We start from the raw sequence: 20,399 nt of genomic DNA, 5'->3' as shown, positions 1-20,399 counted from the left end.
ATTCATGTCCTCAAAGCATCTCTCGACTGACGTTACAATATTTGAACAATGATGACGAAAACTGTTTTCTCTGTCGTGTCCGTGTCGTGTCGAAAATTATTATGCGCTTATTTTTTTATTTGATTTTGTGCGTGGCATAGATTTGCCGTGCGCAGGCGCGCACCTTAGAGGGTCTATTGGGCCTATTTAGGGTCTTTTTGGGGGTACATTGTTTCCTTGTCTTTCCCCATTTTAAGGAGGCTTGTGTATTTTATAAATTTTATTGTTTTGAATAAAGAAACATACTAAAATAAATGCCTGCCTCTCACACCTGGCCGTGACCACCCACAGGGTCCTGCCTAGATAGTTGAGAGGTTGACTGCTCGCTGGTAAATAAGTTTGATCGTAAAACAAACTTGTTTGTAATCTAGAGGTACGTTTGTTTATTGTATATGACAGCGTTCTTTGAAATCATAGTGGAGTTTGTGGATTGTCACCAGAAATGAACAGAAACATATCTGAAAAAATGGCCATAATACAAAGTCCAGGTTGACATATGAAAACACATGCAAGGGTTATTAGCAGCAGTGCACTGCAAAAGAAAATAACATGTTATCTTTTCTTATTAGTGAACTGAGCACACATGACTGATCTTCTTTTCAAAAACAATATGACCCCAATATGGACACCAAAGGAAAAACAATTCAAAATATAAAACATTTTGTCTTATGATATATACATGGAAGGTTCAGCAAAGGATAACAAAATCTAAAACACAGGTCACTAAAACTTGTGAAAAACGGTTTATTTACATGGAGAAATATACAGTATTTGAATTTACAATACACTGAGCTCAGAGATCTGTTTATGTTGTTTAACGGTGACCTATGATTATTTTTGTCTTTTTGGACTTATGTTACAATGTTGGTACTTACAATAATCATCGAACACTTTTAATCAGAGTGCGGCGAACTTAAGACATGATGATTAATCTTTTTGCGGGAAGTTCAGACATCAAAGTGATAGTTCTTTGCCTTACACTCTTTCATACCTCACTAATCAATACCCACACAGCTGATGTATCTCCTAATCTAGTAAACAAGCCAACAAAAACAAGTTGCTGATTTTTTACATGAAAAGGAACTTGGAAATTCCTGAAAGGAATAACAAAACCAACGACACATAACTTACAACGTATTCTTCTTTTTCTTCTTCTTTTTGTCCTTTTTCTTTTTGTGTGACTTTTCTTTCAAAACCTTTCGTTTGTCGTCGTGGCTGTCGTCGCTACTTTCATGTTTTTTCTTTGCATCTTTTAGCTTTTTCTTATTGGATGTTCCTTTACTTCTCGTGTCTTCCCTAACTTTGGCATGGCTTTCAACACGCTGATCCTTGTTCTGCTCCTCTACATTTGGAGATGTAACACAACGAGAGACAGTAATGAGCATCCTCTCCTTCTTGATCTCCTTCCACATATGATTCTTCTGCTCATGCCTGTGAGCAATGTAATCATCCTCCTGTTTGATTCTGTCCTTCCCTTTGTCTCCTCTTTCAGTACCACTGTGGCCCTTGTTGTCTTTCAGACTTAAGTGCTGTTTAGCATCTTCGCTATGTTTATTCGCCTGCGTTTTCTGCCAAAAGACACAAACAAAAAATTAAAGGTTACTACTATAAATCGTTTCTGTATTGCACACTTTATGTTGACAACTCGTCTATGTGGACCAATTCATCAAGTCTTGGTCCACCGTGTTCTTATTACTAAAATAGTTCTCTTAAAGGGGAACTGCACTTTTTGGGGGGAATTTTGAGTATCGTTCACAATCATTACGAGAGACAAGACAAAAGTTCTAACTAAAATCAGCTTGTTCGTGGTAGCGAGCAATGCAGCTAATGGGGGCAATCAATTCTACCTCTTAATCACTTTAAAATGCATTCAAAGCTGTAAGCTGTATAATAACCAAGCTCTAGCAACATTGTTATTGTAAGAGCCTATGTACTGTAGTTGCAATAAACCGCATGATATGCTGTGCATATCATGATAAATATTTTAAGTGTGACTCACTCGATGGACAGTTGTACGTTTGGTCAAGCTGGCCGGGGATCTTTTTCCGGTTTATTTGGGTAAGCACTTCATTTATGTCGAAATAGCTTGGCTTCAAGTTCCACATTTACAGCTTCGAGTCAAACCAATTTCACTCTCTCGGCTTCCGTCTGCTCCAACATTTCACCCTTCCTTCGTGCTGGCTTCTATAAGCAGCAGTTCATCCTCAGTATATTAAGCTTCCAAAAGATAAGGTTGTGAATCCTCATTTGACCAAAAATAGTCGTCTTCTTTGTCTATTACCAAATCTGCCATGGTAAAAAAAAACACTCGCGTATGTTTCCAGAAGTAGGACACAGTTGTTGCCAGAAGTCGAACGGGCGCTGCTATGGAAACGAAAATAAATGCGTGGAAGAAATCCGTTCCGGCAATGATTAAAATGACCAAAATACAGGGAACATTGTACATATTACGTATTGTTATGAACGTGCCTGTTACTATATTAAATATAGACTTGCAGTGTGTATATAAAACATTGATGGAGGGTTTTGAAGTTGTTTTAGAGGGCTTTGAAGGTTACAACAGTGACTCCAATTAGCCGCATCTTCCAAGCTTCTTTAAAAATCCTAAAAAAAAGACATGTGTTCTTGTCTCTCATATAGATTGTGAACGATTGGCAAAATTCCCCAAAAAAGTGCAGTTTCCCTTTAAGTCGACATTGACATACATGGTCAACCGCTTTTGTCAACACAAAATGTGAGAGCCTAATGAGTCATTTCTATGAAATATGTGTTTTAGTATTGTTAACTTCATCATCATCACTATCGCCTTAGGGAGTGTGTGGCACACTTACTGGCTGTATTGGCACTGCACTGGTTACTAGAAGCTAGCAACTATATAACAGTTAAGCACGCAAGCTAGATATTTGCAGACCTGCCAACATTTAGGAAATTTTAGTAGTACTACAGTATGCATCCATGGCCACACGGCTTCTGGACCAAATGTTAAGGTACAGTGTTCCTTCCGTTTTGAGCGAGCAGTACTAGCGCCACTTGTTGGGAGTGGCAGCTTAGAAGGGAGCGCTCTGAATGTGTACAAGTTGGCCAGTCAGCATTTGTAGCAAGTGTCCTTAATTGAACAACATTGCAGTCTAAAACAGCACATTTGTTAATACAAACCAGTATCAAATAATGATATTTACATAAGTCTCCAAGACAGAAGTGTATTAGAAAGTATCCAGTAACAAACATGTCTGCACCATTCAATTTACTGTTACTTTATAAATTATTGTGGCCACAAAGTGACGCAAAAAAACAATACCACTCATAAATCAATTCCAGATGTTAATTGTGGAGGTTGACCTCCAGTGTGTTCTGCAGACGACCACACACTGCCAGGAGAGCCCAGATCAGAGTTACAACACTCTTTTATTTCCATGACAACGTGTACGTGTTTTGCTTTCCAGCAAATGCTTTCTCGGCGTCTGCGTCTCTATCGCTCGCCCTCCAGCTCCAACAACGTGTCTCATCCCGGCTGCTGCTAATAAAGGCAACAGGTGATTAGATAACAAGGCCCACCTGGGCCATCTATGCACCTGTCGCTGTCTTTGAGGCCGGTCCTGGCACACCCCATTCCGCGGCAGGCTCACAGGCCACGCCCCCCACCACATTAATATTAAATAGTTTAGTGTTTTTCATACCTGCCATTGTTATCTGTTTGAATAATTTCTCTTGATCAAAGAGGCATATGGACACAAAGTGCAGTTACGTCTTATGGCCATCAGGTGCCATCTTTCAAAATTCTTACATAGTTTTTTATTTTTGAATCTCTTATGTCCATAAATTGCTATCTTGCACAATTTTCACATTTATTGTAGTTATTTATGTTGTTATTTTTTTTTCTTCCATATTGTTTATAATGCTTTTGTTGCTGTCATATGCATATTCAATTTCTACTTGAGGTCCATGAAACAGTGTTTTTATCTACAATAATGTTTCTCCTGCAAAGGAAATAATTTTGAATGTGTTTAAATAAAACTTGGTTAATGATTGATTTCAGTATAAATATTTTCAGAAAATTTTGAGCACATTCAAAAATACAGCGATAATGATGATAACTGTGATAAGACATTTTTCATACCGTGACATCCCTAATTCACATACAAAAGAGACCTGGGTTGGATTTGAAAAACAAATGGACTGAATTGGACTATTCATACTGTCATAAAAAAATAGATACCGATCACATATGGGCAAAAAATCCATGAAGGCTGCAATATCGGTATAGCATTGAAAGTGAAAACGTATCAAGACACCCCTAATTGCGACAGTAAAGGGACTCACACGGCCGATGTTTCGTTGGCAGTGGGCGGCTGCGTGACTTTCAGCACCATTCAAATCGCCGATGAACTCCTCACATATCTGGCAGTAAAAACCAATCACTGGTGAAAGGAAACCAAATCCTGCAGCAAAGAAACAAGACAAATTAAGGAGTGACTGAATGACATGAATCAATTTAATAAAGTGCTAAAGTGTAGACCTTAGAAAAATACTTTACCGTCCTCTTTGAAGAATGTCCCTACTTCTTTCGTCAACACTTCAACTTGATGTATTTTGCTTTGTTTCGCTTTGTTCCTTTTGGTTTCCTCATCAGACTGGAAAAAGAAGGTGACAAGTTAGATCAAACCACCAATATAAAGTTGCATTGTTTAGTGCACCTGTTCGGTTGTGTGCAAACAAGCAGTATTTGTTTCTCTCTTTTTATTTTTTATTTTTAAGAAAGGTATTGATAACGTTATCGTCAAGGTGTAAAAAATCCTGTACCTTGTGTTGAGTGCAGGACTGAGATGTTCCAACCCCTTCGCTCTTTTCCCGTATCTCTTTGGTTACTAGAAAAGGTAAACACAAAATCTTCTAAGTCAACAATAAAAATCACAATAAGGCAAGTATAACGAATCAGATGGCAACAGTCTTTAACAGATTTAGTCCACCTTCATGGCCAGACGGCACAAAAATGTATCCTTCACAAACTGGAGAACTGAGGAAAAAAAGTCAACAATCAACGAGAAAAATAAGAAAATATATTTATAATTTCATCTGAACGAAGAAAGCACATTCTCCATAAACAATTTCCGAAGTATAAAACAACATTCCTAGTCAATCTTTAGCCTGTTCTTTTTTCGGTTGTATAAAGTACATGAGGTTGGTACCAATGAATAAGATGAGTAGCTGTTTCCATAAATCCTCTCACCTTTAATGAGTGACTGTAAAGACTCCAAAGCTTGGCGTATATTGTGTTTGTGCTGAGGTGGTAATCCCGAAGGAGCGACCAATGGGACTGAACTGAGAGTTTGCGCAGAAATCAACGGTTTTCCTTCACTGTGGCAGGCTGTCTTTTCCGTTGAATTACTACTTTGTGTTTTGCGCAAACCTTTTAATATATTTTTTAGCTTTTCACATTCTTTGTTGTCCAGAGAAGGAAAGGCTTGGCTCGGGTATAGCTGACCACCCGAAATACTGAAATCTGATTTATTCCTGAGATGCTGTTGGCTGCCCAGATTGCAGCTCTTCTTTTTGTCACAGTCTGGTTTGACCAAGTCTCCAGTTGGGAAAGTGCCAAACATTTTGTCTGTTGCATCTTCATTCCCATACAAGAAAGACTCCTCGTCTTCATATTCATCAGCTCTTGTCGTCATCTGACTTTGGGGCTGAAGCCAAGAGAAGTCACTGCCTACTCTGTCATGAGGCAGGACCATGCTCTCAATTTCCGACGACGTTGAAGTCTCCATTTTGGGATGTTGCATTTCTAGGCGTTTATCAGAGGCCTGTAGATAGAAAACATTTTCTTTAACACATGCAGCACAATTGCCTAATTATATAGTCAAAGGTCAATATGTGTATTTTTCACTACATCTTTGATTGATGCTAACACTCAGCAGTAAACTGATACAAAAAAATAAGTGTTCAGTTTTAGGCCATGGCTACACAAAAACGGATACTTAATAAACCCATACTAATCTCTAAAGGTAGGCCTCTTGCCCAGATGCAAACACATACTTTTGTCCTTAAAAGGCACACACTTTTGGATGCCAGAAGCAGGAAGTCAAGTGTGTTCTTATAAGTGAGAGAAATTATTTTTTCTTTTGACATTTCCTGAAAAATTCAGCAAAATCTATCCATAATTGTTTGAGTTATGTTGCTAACAAACACACAATCAAACCCTGGTGAAAACATAACCTCTTTGGCGGAGGTAAGAAAGTCTGCGTTCTTTAGCACTTGTCTCACTCGATGTCGCGGGGGGCTGCAGCCTATCCAAATGCACTCGAGTGGAAAGCAGTGTACACACTGGACAAGTTTCTACCTATTAAACCAGGGGACGGGAACCTTTTTGGCTGAGAGAGCCATGAAAGTCAAATATTTTAAAAATGTATTTCCGTGAGAGCCATATAATATATTTTACACTGAATACAACTAAATGAGTGCATTTTTAAGTAAGACAAACATTTTTAAGAGTATAATTAGTCTCTTATTATTTTTAATACCATTGTTATTCTGAAGCTAACCAATAATAAATACAATACTTCTTACCATTAATGCGACTTCTTGAACAGGTGCGGTAGAAAATGGGATGGATTGATTAAAATGCAAGAGAATGTTTTATATATTGAACGTTATTTTTAACACTGTGATTACCAGCGGAATTATTCATTACTTATTGTGTTAATCAATGTCAGCTAAGATTTATTTGAGAGCCAGATGCAGTCATCAAAAGAGCCATAGGTTCCCTACCCCTGTATTAAACCGTCACCCAGAAAATATTTTTGAAGTCAGCAAAGCCAAACATCAGTTTGTGAAGTATTTACATTATTAAACTGTTAACTTTTCGGAGGAACAGCATTTTTTAAACTGATTTGAACCAAGTGCAGCTTGGATAGGATCCAGCACTTCCCGCGACCACGAAAAGGGACAAGCGGTAGAAAATGGATGGATGGGTGGTATGCGGTTAGAGAAAACAATGCCCAAAACCTTAGTTTTTAGTTCTTTACTTTGTAAACCAAAATCCTAACTGCTCTCTTCATCTAAGACAGTGGTCACCAACCTTTTAAGCCCGAGATCCCTGGTCTCAGCCACAAGCCAAAGCAAGATCGACTCCTGCGTTATCTATGTTTTAATATATACACACACACATATATATATATATATACACACATATATATATATATATACACACACATATATATATATATATATATATATATATACACATACATATATATATATATATATATATATATATACACAAATATATATATATATATATATACACACCTATATATATATATATATATATATATATATATATATATATATATATATATATGTATATATATATATTAAATCGATTATAAAAATAGTTGACGATTAATTTAGTCATCGATTCGTTGGATCTATGCTATGCGCATGCGCTGAGGCTACATTTTTTATTTTTTTTATTTTATAAACCTTTATTTATAAACTGCAACATTTACAAACAGCTGAGAAACAATAATCAAAATAAGTACAAAAACAGTACAAAACAGCGCCAGGGGGGCTCTGAGGCTATGTCTCATGAGGTGGCAGTAAGCCAGCCAATGATGTGTCCTGTGCAGCTCACGTGACCCGCTGTTTCCTTTGCCTGGAAACATTCGAAAAATGGCGGAGGAAAACAGTACGGATAGTTCAGCGGAGAAACATCTTGAGGTTAATACTTTAATGGAGAAAAGTGTACGACCTAAGTCGTCAAAAGTGTGGGAGCACATTACTTTAAAGACTTCAAAGAAGACCGTTTCCTGCAAAATGGCACGGAAGTACTACATTGCTTCAGGAGCACCTGAAAAGGAAACATGTTGGAGCCATTGATGAAGGGAAGAACTCACGGTACGTAACTTTTTAAGTCCATAGTCCGGGTACATTGATCCCTTGTGTCCGTCTTTGTGTGTTTTTAATCTTTTGTTAACGAGGAGATTTTTTTTAAGGAAGCGAAGCAGCAACTGTTGTGTATTAACTTTCAGAGTGTTAGGAACTTCTTGGAGATTCAGGCATTCATGAGTTCAGCTTTTTTGTGAGTAACGTTAACGTTATCCCTTTGTTGCACGGTTACCAATTTCGAAATAAACGTAACGGACAGAAATATCTCAGGTTCGTTTCATAATGGATCAATATATTTAGATTTGAGTGACGCTTTAGTATAACTAAACGTTATGAAGGTGCTGGAATATTTCATGCTATTATTCAGAGGCAGCCTAAAATTAATGCTTTATTATTCACAACAGAAACGTGTACAATATCTGATTCAGTTCTGATCTGATGAGTTACATTTCTGTGTTATTATTGCTGTATGCTGCATCCCCAATGTCCATTTATTTCATTTAGCTTTTTTTTTTATGTGGTGGCGTATTTGCCTTTTACGTCAGAAATTATTAATTAAATCAACTAATGTATGTATTGAGTTACATGTAAATGATGCTACTATGTATATTCATTATATGGTTTCTCTCATTTCAGAAAGAAACAAGCCAGCATTAGCGACTTGGTACAAAGGAAGGTGTGCACACCACAGCAAGCGGCTGCATTGACTGATGGTATCCTGAATAAGTTGTTAACAGACATGAGGCCACTATCAATGGTGGAGGATGAAGGTTTTAGACAAATGATTCACGTCCTCAACCCTGGTTACACTCTTCCCTCGAGGACCCATTTTACCAAAGTGATGGAGAGGAAGGACGAGCAGACATTCCAAGCAGTGTAGACTGACATAAAAGCCACCCAGAGCAAAATTGCTCTCACTACTGACGTGTGGACAAGTGTAGCCACGGAAGTCTACCTTGGCAATACATGCCATTACATTGGAGACGAATGGAACATGAAGTCAATCTGCCTTACGACCATGCCACTAGAGGAAAGACATTCAGCATCCAACATTGCAGAATGGTTGGAATAGGTAGTAGCCAGGTTTGAAATTCCCCCAAGCAAAATTATTGCTATTGTGCATGACAATGGTGCACTTTATAAAAAAACAAACATTTTTGTAACATTTTTCTTGTTTTATTTGGCAAGTTGAAAGAACATAGTGCCAGTATGCTGGGTTTTTTTCTTCAATAAAATACTGGAAAGGATAGAAATGTAGTTTGTCTCTTTTATCCAATTATTAATCGATTAATCGAAGTAATAATCGACAGATTAATCGATTACCAAATTAGTTGTTAGTTGCATCCCTAATATATACAGTTGTAAATTGTTCTTTTAGTGCAACAAGAAAAGCCCAAAGTGTTTAATGCTTTTTAATTTTTATTTTAATCTTTCTTAAATTGTTCTTTGAGCGCAATAACAACCATATGTTTAATGTATCGCAAGATTGTTTTGTTAAAATTAAGCCAAAAATTTTTAAGGTCCTCTTTATTTTGAAAAATATCTAAAAGTACCACCGGTACCAAAATATTGCTATCTGGACAATCCTAGAACGTACCATCCATATCTAGCTGTGTCCCCTGATCGCCAGGAGTCTTCAATAAAGGTTAAAGCGATGTTAAATGTTCATGTTTACAGTTCATTCATCATTTATATGCATTGCACATTGCTTTCTGCATGAAATACTATAAACATTCTTTATAATATATTTTGAGGTCATATTTTGAGTTTTTTTTATTTTTTATTTACAATATTTATGATGGGAAAACTTGCTTCTGATTTCTCATGATTCGGTTTTGTTTGGAAAGGATTAGTAGCTAAAAGCATGGTAGCATTGTAAAGGCATACATAGTGAAAAAGCATGTGACTCTGGGTGTGGCCTGTATAATAGATAAAACTACAAATGTAAAATAAACAAAAGAAAGACAATATGTACCTGAATTGTGAGGACGGCATCTTTGAGAGTGGGCAGCCGCTCTTCCAGGTCTTCCAGTTTTAGTCCCTCCAACAAACTATTGCTTTGGAGACTACTACTACAACTAGCACCGCCATTGCTGTGCTTGGGACTCCTTTCCTGTTTGTTGTCTTTGCCATGCTGTCTCTTGCTGCTACTGCTACTTTGTGACGTCGACCGCCTATGTCTGCTTTTGCTCCTTGCGCGATTTTTCTTGCTTCGGCTTCGGCTTCGGCTTCGACTTCGAACTCTGCTTTTGCTTCTTGCACGACTTTTACCACGAATACAACTTTTACTCCTTCCTTTGCTTCGGCTTCGTCCACGACTCTTGCATCGAGATCTTCCACGGCTACGACCACGGCTTCGACTTCTGCTCCGACTTTTGCTTCTGGTCAAATGCTTCTGATAAACACGATCTGATTTGACAGCCTCTTTTAGGACATTTGCCGACTTTAACGCATCCGCCAGGTTGGAGGCCATGTTTCCTTTAAGGTAGTCGGGAAAAGGTTTATTTTGGGCAATACATCTCAAGAACTCTTCACCAGCATGGTCACTGAAAAAATGCAACCAATCAACAGCAAAATCAAGAAGAATATCATTAAGAATGTTCCGAATTGGACTTAAATCAAACGTGTATTAACACATACCTGTTGTCTGGTCGATGTTTGGCAGGAGGGAGATTCCATGGTGCTGGAGAGGCAAGCGGCTGGCTGCCTCCTGCAGAAATCGCTGTATTAGGGTCCATGGGGAAGCTGCTACAGTGGGGCTGAGAATATTCACAATGCATGAATGGTGATACTTAAGCAATGTTTATACTAGGGATGTCCCGATCCGATATTTGGATCGGATCGGCTGCCGATATTTGCCAAAAATTGCGTATCGGCAAGGCATGGGAAAATGCCGATCCAGATCCAGTTTTTAAAAAAACTCCGGTCCGTGTTTTCCAACGCACCGATTTAAATAATACATTCCACTTTTCTGCTGCTCCGTATTTTCCGTTCCGCATTTTCCAGCACACCTTCAACACATCCACAAGTCTGAATTCTCACGCAGTTGCTTTTAGCTGCTGGCATTACACGACAGGCTCTTCTCACTCTTTCCTGTGTCTCCCTCTCACAGACAGCAAGTGAACCTTCTTACACACGTCACATACTGTCACGTCATACGTCACATACGTATACGTCCTCCCCGAGCAGAGAGGTAGCAGCATGGCTAACGTTAGCTGTGATGCTAGCGCAGCCGTGCGAGCAACGCTCCCGCTAAGGTGCTCGCCTGTGCAACTGCGCACTGTTTAAGCGTCCTCTGCGTATAGCAAATCTATGCCACGCACAAAATCAAATAAAAAAATAAGCGCATAACAATTTTCGACACACGGACACGACAGAGAAAACAGTTTTCGTCATCATTGTTCAAATATTGTGACGTCTGTCGAGACGCTTATCTCCATTCGGTGCCACACGTCCACACCATCAAAATGCCGAGGCAAAAATGTCCACATCAACACCGTATGAAAAAATTAGTGATTTTTTTAGTTGTGATTTCCTTCTCTGCATGAAAGTTTAAAAGTAGCATATATTAATGCAGTATGAAGAAGAATGTTTTAATTTAGACATGCAAGCCTTGAAAGAAAATTTTGAAAATCAAGACTACATTTCCTGCAAATGGGTGCATTTCTACACTATATTTTAACTTTAGATTTATTCTCATATCAAACTCTTTTGGCTGTCTTTTTGACACTTACATCCGGCGCCCCCCTCCACACCCTGGATTTTAAATAATGTAAATAATTCAATGTGATTATCTTGTGTGATGACTGTATTATGATGATAGTATATATCTGATAGTATATATCTGTATCATGAATCAATTTAAGTGGACCCCGACTTAAACAAGTTGAAAAACTTATTCGGGTGTTACCATTTAGTGGTCAATTGTACGGAATATGTACTTCACTGTGCAACCTACTAATAAAAGTCTCAATCAATCAATCAAAACACATAGAATCATCATACTGCTGTGATTATATGCATCAAGTGTTCATTCAAGGCTAAGGCAAAATATCGAGATATATATTGTGTATCGCAATATGGCCTTAAAATATCGCAATATTAAAAAAAAGGCCATATCGCCCAGCCCTAGTTCAATGATGCCATTTCTGTTTGTCATGTATAATTTTGTCTATTTTGTGTTTATCCTTGAATAAACAGGTCAGTTTCTTGTTACCAACCATTGTGTATTATTCAAACTCCCCTAATTCAGCTGGCTAGTTGTTATCAAGAGTACTAAAACCCTTTTCAACATGATTCTGACAACTAAGTAGGCTAAATAACTTTAAACTTTAATACATGCTCGGATAGGCCAGTATCGGTATCGGATCGGAAATGCAAAAACAATATCGGTATTGGATCGGAAGTGCAAAAACCTGGATCGGGACATCCCTAGTTTATACTATATCAATTACCATGTAAAATTAGGAGAAAATGGTACTTTCATTCGTAATGGGAGTTTTTGATGCGGAACATTTGGTTCAGTGTAGAAGTGTACCGATTTCTCACACAACATGCCTCTACTCAGTAAACAAATACAGTGCAGGCTTCGTATAGCAGTACTCATGGCTCGCAATAGTGCCAACAAGAAACTTAAGTAGTGCAGTGCGATATTACAATACAGTATGTACCCTTATGTCACTAAACATGGCGCAGAAATCCTAGCCGCCACACCTTAAAAATTGTTGTTGTTTTTTTTTACATAAAAACAAATTAAAGTAACACAATGTATTGTAGGCTCCAGAAGAAGTCACACAAAGACTATTTTTTAACTTTTATTGTCAGTCGTATAACAACAACTGGCCCAAATCCAACAGGTTTTACCTCCAGGTTTTACCATGAATTGATTACGTGGACCCCGACTTAAACAAGTTGAAAAACTTATTCGGGTGTTACTATTTAGTGGTCAGTTGTACGGAATATGTACTGAACTGTGCAATCTACTAATAAAAGTTACAAACAAAAACAATCAATCAATCCGTACAAACACTTTCGTCTGTGTGCTTTCTGAGACACAGAACAACACTTCCTCATTCTCCGCCAATCTGGTTTCAGGCACAGATGGTGTGTTTGCAACCATGGGAAAAATGAACATCAAATGAAAACCACACGAACATGAAACATTACTACCAGCAAGTCGTTACAGTATGAATGCGTCATAAAATATCTATTGGGCAATGTACAAGTAATTCTTTATTTTTTATATAGTAATTTTACGTCTGGGCTGCGGCAAATGTAACTGCAGCAACGATGCTACTTTCTGGTAGCATTTTTAAATCACTTGACAGAACTTTAGGGCTAGAGCAGGCAGGAGTATGGATGTAAACAGCACTGCAAAAGCGGAGACCACAATGGAAGATAAAACAACAAAACCCGAAGAGGTATTGGTGCCGAAATGAGGAAAGATTTAAAACATCAAACAGGGAAGGGTAATCTTTAAAACATGTCGCCAACAAGTTCTGAGAGACTTGAAGACGTCTATTCTTTTTTTTATCACTTGAAGACATGGCATGAAGAACAGCACATACAGTGTCAAAATGTGACAAAATACTCACATTACCTCAAAACCACGAGGTGATGAAAAGAAAAATACACCAAACAAGCCTAACAGAGTTGAGTTTATGACAAGCAATCCTGCAGACAAAGACAAATTACAGATGCCATCTCTAAATTCATATGCGTCAACATGAATTTGGTATTCACGGTTGAAAAGAAAGGCTGGCTGGCACTAACAATATTTTTTTGTTTTGTTTTTCAATTGTCTTGTAATTTTTGTATAGAAAATACAGTATATATTTTTTATAAAATATAGGAGAAAAGACAAGTGACATGAGTGTGTATATAATTTTAAGAAAAAATACTATTGTGATTTATATTCAGGGTTTCTCCTTAATGTAACTTAACGTGGCGCATTGCCACAGCGCGGCCCAAAGAGCGTGTCCATTTTCAGCCCACAGCTTTTATAGCATATGGCATATAGTAAAAATAAACTGTATTTATTTTAAGCAGGAAAGAGCCACCATTGTCTTTCCACGCACGGGACAAAATTACAATAATTTTTTTAAAGAGCTTGACTTTTCACACTTGTTCACTGCTGACCCTGTTATCTTGACTGTATTCAATATGTCTTTGAATCTTTGATTCAGGTTTTTAGCAGTAGGTCCTTCAAAATAGCAGAGTAGTCTTATCATGTAGAGGGTCTCCAATAGAGATGTCCGTTAGAGATTTATCGGCCGATAATATCGGCAGTCCGATATTATCCGCCGATAAATGCATTAAAATGTAATATCGGACGGCGTGGCGAAGTTGGGAAAATGGCCGTGCCAGCAATCTGAGGGTTACTGGTTCAATCCCCACCTTCTACCATCCCAGTCACATCCGTTGTGTCCTTGAGCAAGACACTTCACCCTTGCTCCTGATGGGCTTGGTTAGCGCCGTGCATGGCAGCTCCCGCCATCAGTGTGTGAATGTGTGTGTGTGAATGGGTGAATGTGGAATTAGTGTCAAAGCGCTTTGTTCCTAGAAAAGCGCTATACAAGTACAACCCATTTTCCATTTATTTACCATTATCTGTATCGGTTTCAAAAAGTAAAATGTATGACTTTTTAAAACGCCGCTGTACGGAGTGGTACACGGACGTAAGGAGAAGTACAGAGCACCAATAAACCCTAAAAGGCACTGCCTTTGCATGCCGGCCCAATCACATAATATCTACAGCTTTTCACACACACACAATGCATACTTGGTCAACAGCCATACAGGTCACAGTGAGAGTGGCCGTATAAGCAACTTTAACACTGTTAGAAATATGCGCCACACTGTGAATCCACAAACACATTTCGGGAGAACATCCGCACCGTAACACAACATAAACACAACAGAACAAATACCCAGAACCCCTTGCAGCACTAACTCTTTCGGGACGCTACAATATACACCCCCCGCTAATGTCAGTGAGTAAAACAGGATGTCTTGTTCTGATATTAAAGAGTCTACTGTGACATTCTCCATGCCAATGGAGCAGGGGGAATGCTCGTAATCATTGAGAAGTTGACAAATGCTTAAAATAAATATATTTTTAGTAAAGCCTATGTTTATGTGACAACCAACCCCAAGATCTAGGGTTGTTGCTTTTACAGTGCAATACTGTAAATGGACAAATGGTGCCACTTTTTTTCTTTTTACAGTAAAATTCTGGCGACCAAGCTGACAGTTTTTTACTGTAAAATCTACAGTCTATTTTTTATTTTATTTTGCAGTGTACAGTAGGGATGGGAATTGATGAGACGTATTCCGGTCGATTAAGCTATCGATTATTATTCGATTAAAATGTAGAGTTCATTTATTTTTGTAACAAACTGTTTTTTTAGTGCAACTATTTTTATGAACTCCTTAAAAATACACCGACAATATTCTTGTATGCAGAATATTTAAATGCATGTTGTTTGGACGGAATACAAAATATAACTACTTTAAAGAGTCGTTTTACTTCCTCTGCTATCCTGGAGAATCGCCCTTGATGCCTTTTTTAAGTGTTTGTGCATTATAGTGTGCTGGTCTTAATAGTTAGTTTTACTTTGAAGTTAACAGTGCACTTCAAAAGGCTCATTTTCTACGGTGGCAACTCAGGGTGTTCTGATCAGGGTTTTATGCTGCCAATTCCTATAGCGATTATCTATAAGTGAGATCAGCTGATACGATAACATGTATTTAAATGTAAATTGTATTATTCATTTATGGTGAGGGCAATTCACTATATTATCTAAAAAAATGAACCATAAAATCACCTTAGTTTATGGGAAGTTAATTATTTAATGACTGATACTAATACTTTAAATGATTTAAGATCACTCAACGATTTTGCTTTTACATTTATAATCACAATTATAATCAGTGGGAAAACACTTGAAGGTATCGTAACAATATCAGTGGCTGATCGTTTGGAACACAGTGGCATCTTTTTCGCCGTGTGCGGCCATCTTTTTTCGACGCAAGGTACATGACGTCAACGTATTTAAATTGTTGGTGATGTCGACTAAATCGACAAATCGCAGCAGCTCTAAATTTGTGATATTAAGTCACAGTTTAACATTGATAACCAATTGGTAATATTAGATGCTATCGCAATGTTATAAAAAAAAAAAGCTTAAAAATGTTTAGAAAAAACTGCCACAAATTCAGGCATTTGAGGTCGCTACAATCACCCCCCAAAAAAGCCTTTAAATCTTGTCATATTGAGGATTGTCGACTTGCACAAATGTACATCTACAGTAGTACATCAAATTACGAGTATTTCAAGATACAAGCTTTGTTTAATGCTATAAGTTGCGGGCATAAATTGAGTTACGAGCCTCCCCCCCACCGGGTGAGGTAGTGCTTGTCCACAGACCACAGCCAGAGATGTACTCAATCCTGCCCTCCGACCACCGAACTGAGACAAATAGTGCGAAGGAGAAGAAGCGGACAGAAACAGAGAAATAAATGATTTAAAAACATGTTCTAACCGGTAGCCGACCTGGTGTGTCAGCCTGACACTGTCGGTCCGCAATACACAAGCTGCAGCCAGCCTCTGCAGCATGCAGCAACAAAAGTTCAAAAGACGTACATTTATCCATAAAAATATGGAGACGCTGCCGCTGCTTTGTTTGACGCGTTACCGTTTGTTGTGTATCCTGACTCAAAAAACTGGACGGTCGAGCATTACCTTTGGTACACAAACATACATATCGCTTTTTGTCAACTCTGACCTCTCCGGTTTGTCACTCATAGACATCTGTGTGCAACATACAGAACGCTTTCCTAGTTCCTATTGCTACATGAGAGAGAAGCACCCGTAGACCTGCTCAGTGGCCTTGTGGTTAGTGTCCGCCCTAAGACTGGAAGGTTGTGAGTTCAAACGACGATAAAAATGGGACCCATTGCCTCCCTGCTTGGCACTCAGCATCAAGGGTTGGAAATGGGGGTTAAATCACCAAAATGATTCCCGAGTGCGGCCACCACTGCTGCTCACTGCTCCCCTCCCAGGGGGATGAGTCAAATGCAAAGGATAATTTCACCACACCTAGTGTGTGACTATCGTTGGGACTTTAACTTTAGAAGACACCGACTGAAGTCTTCTTTGCAAGTTAAAAATTTAACAATATTTTTTACAATATAACCAACATTACATTAGTTCATAAATCTACTGCAGTTGTTTGTAGTGCATGTTATTGCAATGTTTTTCAAACAACATTTATTTTCTAAAAGTTTGTTTTTCTTTGGAAAAAACATACTACATGCGTATGCGTATTAAAATGGTGGTGTTTTGGGAGGACAAAGTACGGATTAAATTTATTTCAATGCACAGGGCTGATTTGACATAGGAGTGTTTTAAATGATCTTGGTCGTGGAGGTAAATTGAGGTACCACTGCATTTTAATATGACTATGTCAGACAGACTATGTTAGTCAATTGGTGAATTAAAAAAACACAACATAGATCTGTAAAAAACTACAGAGCCCCTAAAGCAGGGGTGTCAAACTCAAATACAGAGTGGGCCAAAATTTAAAACTGAACAAAGCCGCGGGCCAAGGTAGAACAAATTAACCTTTTTGATAGGGACCCAAACAAGTTTTGCATTAAATATTGAACAAGCAAGGCTTATATAACTTTATGGTGACATGCAAAATCGAGTTTCAAATAATAATAATAATAATTAAAAAATATCAATGGCATATCAAATACAATTTTTCTTGTGAGGTAAATATCAACAATAACTTGTTCCACAGGCTAATACATTTGAAAATAAAATAATGAATAAACCAACCATTCAGGACTTTAAACTGCTCAGTTTGCAACACACTTATCTAATCTGATGTGCCCAAGCCAGATACCTGGCATCTTTTCTTGGATGCTAGTTCATTAATGTCGGGGCTCAGGCATTATCGAACAAAGGTGTCCATCAGTCATTATATCTCGTATTCCACAGTCTTGGGGGCGTGCCTTACTGGCACTGCTTGTAACGTCCTTTACGTGCTGACGTCACGTCCGCTTTTCATCCCTTCTAACAACGTGCCCGCCCAGTCACAAGATATGAGCGGCTCCTGTACGCACACACACGTAAATGCAAAGCATACTTCATCAACAGCGATACAGTTTACACTGAGAGTGGCCGTATAAGCAACTTTAACATTGTTAGAAATATACGCCACACTAAACAAGAATGACAAACACATTTTGGGAGAACATCCGCACAGTAACACAGCATAAACACAACAGAACAAATACCCAGAACCCTTTGCAGCACTAACTCTTCCGGGACGCTACAATATACACCCCCGCTACCGCCAACCCCCCACACACACACACACACCTTGTAGCGTCCTGGAAGAGTTAGTGCTGCAAAGGTTTCTGGGTATTTGTTCTGTTGTGTTTATGTTGTGTTACTGTGCGGATGTTCTCCCGAAATGTGTTTGTCATTCTTGTTTGGTGTGGATTCACAGTGTGGCGCATATTTCTAACAATGTTAAAGGTTTTTATACTGGCACCCTCAGTGTAACCTGTATCGCTGAAGATCAAGTATACGTTGCATTCACTTCTATGTGCGTACCAAGGCTGCACATATAATGTAACTGAGCCAGCACTCGTTGGACTGGACAAAAAGGGGACTTGACAATTATCGGGAGGGGCACTGAAATTTGGGAATCTCCCGGGAGGTTTGGCAAGTATGAGAATTAGCGGTGTACAGCGGCACCGCCGCTGTATATAATCGGCGGGCCAGCTCTAGTGTTAATTTGATATCGCCTCACGGGCCAAGTGAAATTACACAGCGGGCCAAATTTGGCCCGCGGGCCAGAGTTTGATACCAATGCCTTAAAGGGAAAAATGTTTTGCGAGATCTTGCAATACTTTTGTCGCAAGGCATCCATGTACCTTTAGAAGCTCCGTGAAAACAAAAAAGAAGACCAGCTCCAAAGTCCTAAGATTTTTGGAACTATTTGCTCTAAACAATTGAGTAGAAAAAGCCCCGCTCTACAACCTTGTGCTGCTAGCATTAGCTTACGAGTTGTGAACGTACATTGACTGGATGAGGTCCTGGAGGTCTGTTGAGTAGAAATTGATTCCCCGGCATCGGCGAAGACGAGAATGTTCCACACGGTGCAGGAGGAAAATTCATCGGAGGCAGACAAGGAGCCCCGGCATTGTACAGGCTGTTGTGATGTTGAGGTACCCCAAAAGGCCGCGGAACGCCAACTGGCTGACCGGGACGGTACATGCTCGTGTGTGTTAAATAAATCTAATAAAAGACCAGGAGCCGGATAACATAACCGAATATAAAGTGTAAATCCAACGTAACGTAAATGTGTTATGACGAAGCTGTTAGGCCAGTCAGACAGAAGGAAAAGACCCCTTTTCTTCTTCCTTTGTTTAATGGCGGTTGGCAAGCAACCTTCTTGTGTGCATTACCGCCACCTACTGAAATGGAGTGTGGACCGAGGTGGATCCCTACTCCAGTGTTTGAGTTTGAGTTTGAGTTTGAGTTTATTTCGAACATGCAAGCATACTTGTCAACCTTTTTTGAGCCAAGGCACATTTTTTTCATTGAAAAAATCTGGAGGCACACCACCAGCAGAAATCATTAAAAAATTAAACTCAGACAATACAAAGTCATTGTTGCAATTGTTGGATATGAATTCAAACCATAACCAAGCATGCGTCACTATAGGTCTTGTCTCAAAGTAGGTGTACTGTCACCACCTGTCACATCACGCCCTGATTTATTTGGATTGTTTTGGTGTTTCCTTGTCTTGCGCTCCTTTTTTGGTGGCTTTTCCTGTTTTGTTGGTATTTTCCTGTTGCAGTTTCATTTTTTCCTTTGAGTGCTACTCCCCGCACCTGTTTTGTTTTAGCAATCAAGAATATTTAAGTTGTTGCTATCTATTTTTGTGTGGACATTGTTGATTGTCATATCATGTACAGATGTACTTTGTGGACGCTGTCTCTGCTCCACACGCTGCAAGTCTTTGCTGTCGTCCAGCATTCTGTTTTTGTTTACTTTGTAGCCAGTTCAGTTTTAGTTTCGTTCTGCATAGCCATCCCGAAGCTTCAATGCATCTTCTTAGGGGCACTCACCTTTTGTTTATTTTGGTTTTAAGCATTAGATACCTTTTTACCTGCACACTGCCTCCCACTGTCGTCTGCATATTGTGATCACGAAAAAACATGTTCCCGACATCTACAAAGCAATTGTAGATGCCGGGATGTAGGTGACTGGCTGCCACCTACTGATATGGAAGAGTATTACACGGTTACTCTGCCGAGCTCTACACAGCACAGACATTCAACAACAACACATATTTTCAGATTATAATTACTGGTTTGCAAAAAATATTTTTAACCCAAATAGGTGAAACTGCATAATCTCCCACGGCACACCGGACTGTATCTCACGGCACACT

The 20,399-nt window shown here is 38.8% G+C and overlaps 1 protein-coding gene across 2 annotated transcripts; it reads right to left on the bottom strand.

The window, feature by feature from the left end:
- Positions 1–767: 767 nt before the first annotated feature.
- On the bottom strand, positions 768–19,364 carry LOC133608909 (uncharacterized). 2 transcript variants are annotated; one of them, XM_061964560.2, is made up of 8 exons: positions 19,019–19,364; positions 10,564–10,682; positions 9,899–10,469; positions 5,267–5,840; positions 4,840–4,904; positions 4,574–4,670; positions 4,360–4,478; positions 768–1,607 (listed from the first exon to the last, which is right to left on the bottom strand). In XM_061964560.2, exons 1-8 carry the CDS (start codon positions 19,214–19,216, stop codon positions 1,167–1,169), a joined length of 2,184 nt encoding a protein of 727 aa, XP_061820544.1. In that variant the 5' UTR covers positions 19,217–19,364; the 3' UTR covers positions 768–1,166. The 2 variants fall into 2 exon arrangements, with proteins under 2 accessions (XP_061820544.1, XP_061820552.1); XM_061964568.2 differs by having other exon boundaries at positions 10,564–10,633; positions 19,019–19,135.
- Between the last annotated feature and the right edge of the window lie 1,035 nt (positions 19,365–20,399).

The sequence above is a fragment of the Nerophis lumbriciformis genome, linkage group LG02 (assembly GCF_033978685.3).
Source record: "Nerophis lumbriciformis linkage group LG02, RoL_Nlum_v2.1, whole genome shotgun sequence".
NCBI lineage: Eukaryota > Metazoa > Chordata > Actinopteri > Syngnathiformes > Syngnathidae > Nerophis > Nerophis lumbriciformis.
The sequence above is the reverse complement of the archived record's forward strand: the minus strand, read 5'-3'. Positions and strand labels throughout refer to the sequence as shown.

Coding starts and splice junctions, on each gene's coding strand:
- LOC133608909 (XM_061964560.2), bottom strand. CDS start 19,216: ATGTACCGTCCCGGTCAGCCAGTTGGCGTTCCGCGGCCTTTTGGGGTA. Junction 10,470..10,563: donor AAACATCGACCAGACAACAG/GTATGTGTTAAT, acceptor GCATTTTTTCAG/TGACCATGCTGGTGAAGAGT. Junction 4,671..4,839: donor AGTCCTGCACTCAACACAAG/GTACAGGATTTT, acceptor TTCTTTTTCCAG/TCTGATGAGGAAACCAAAAG.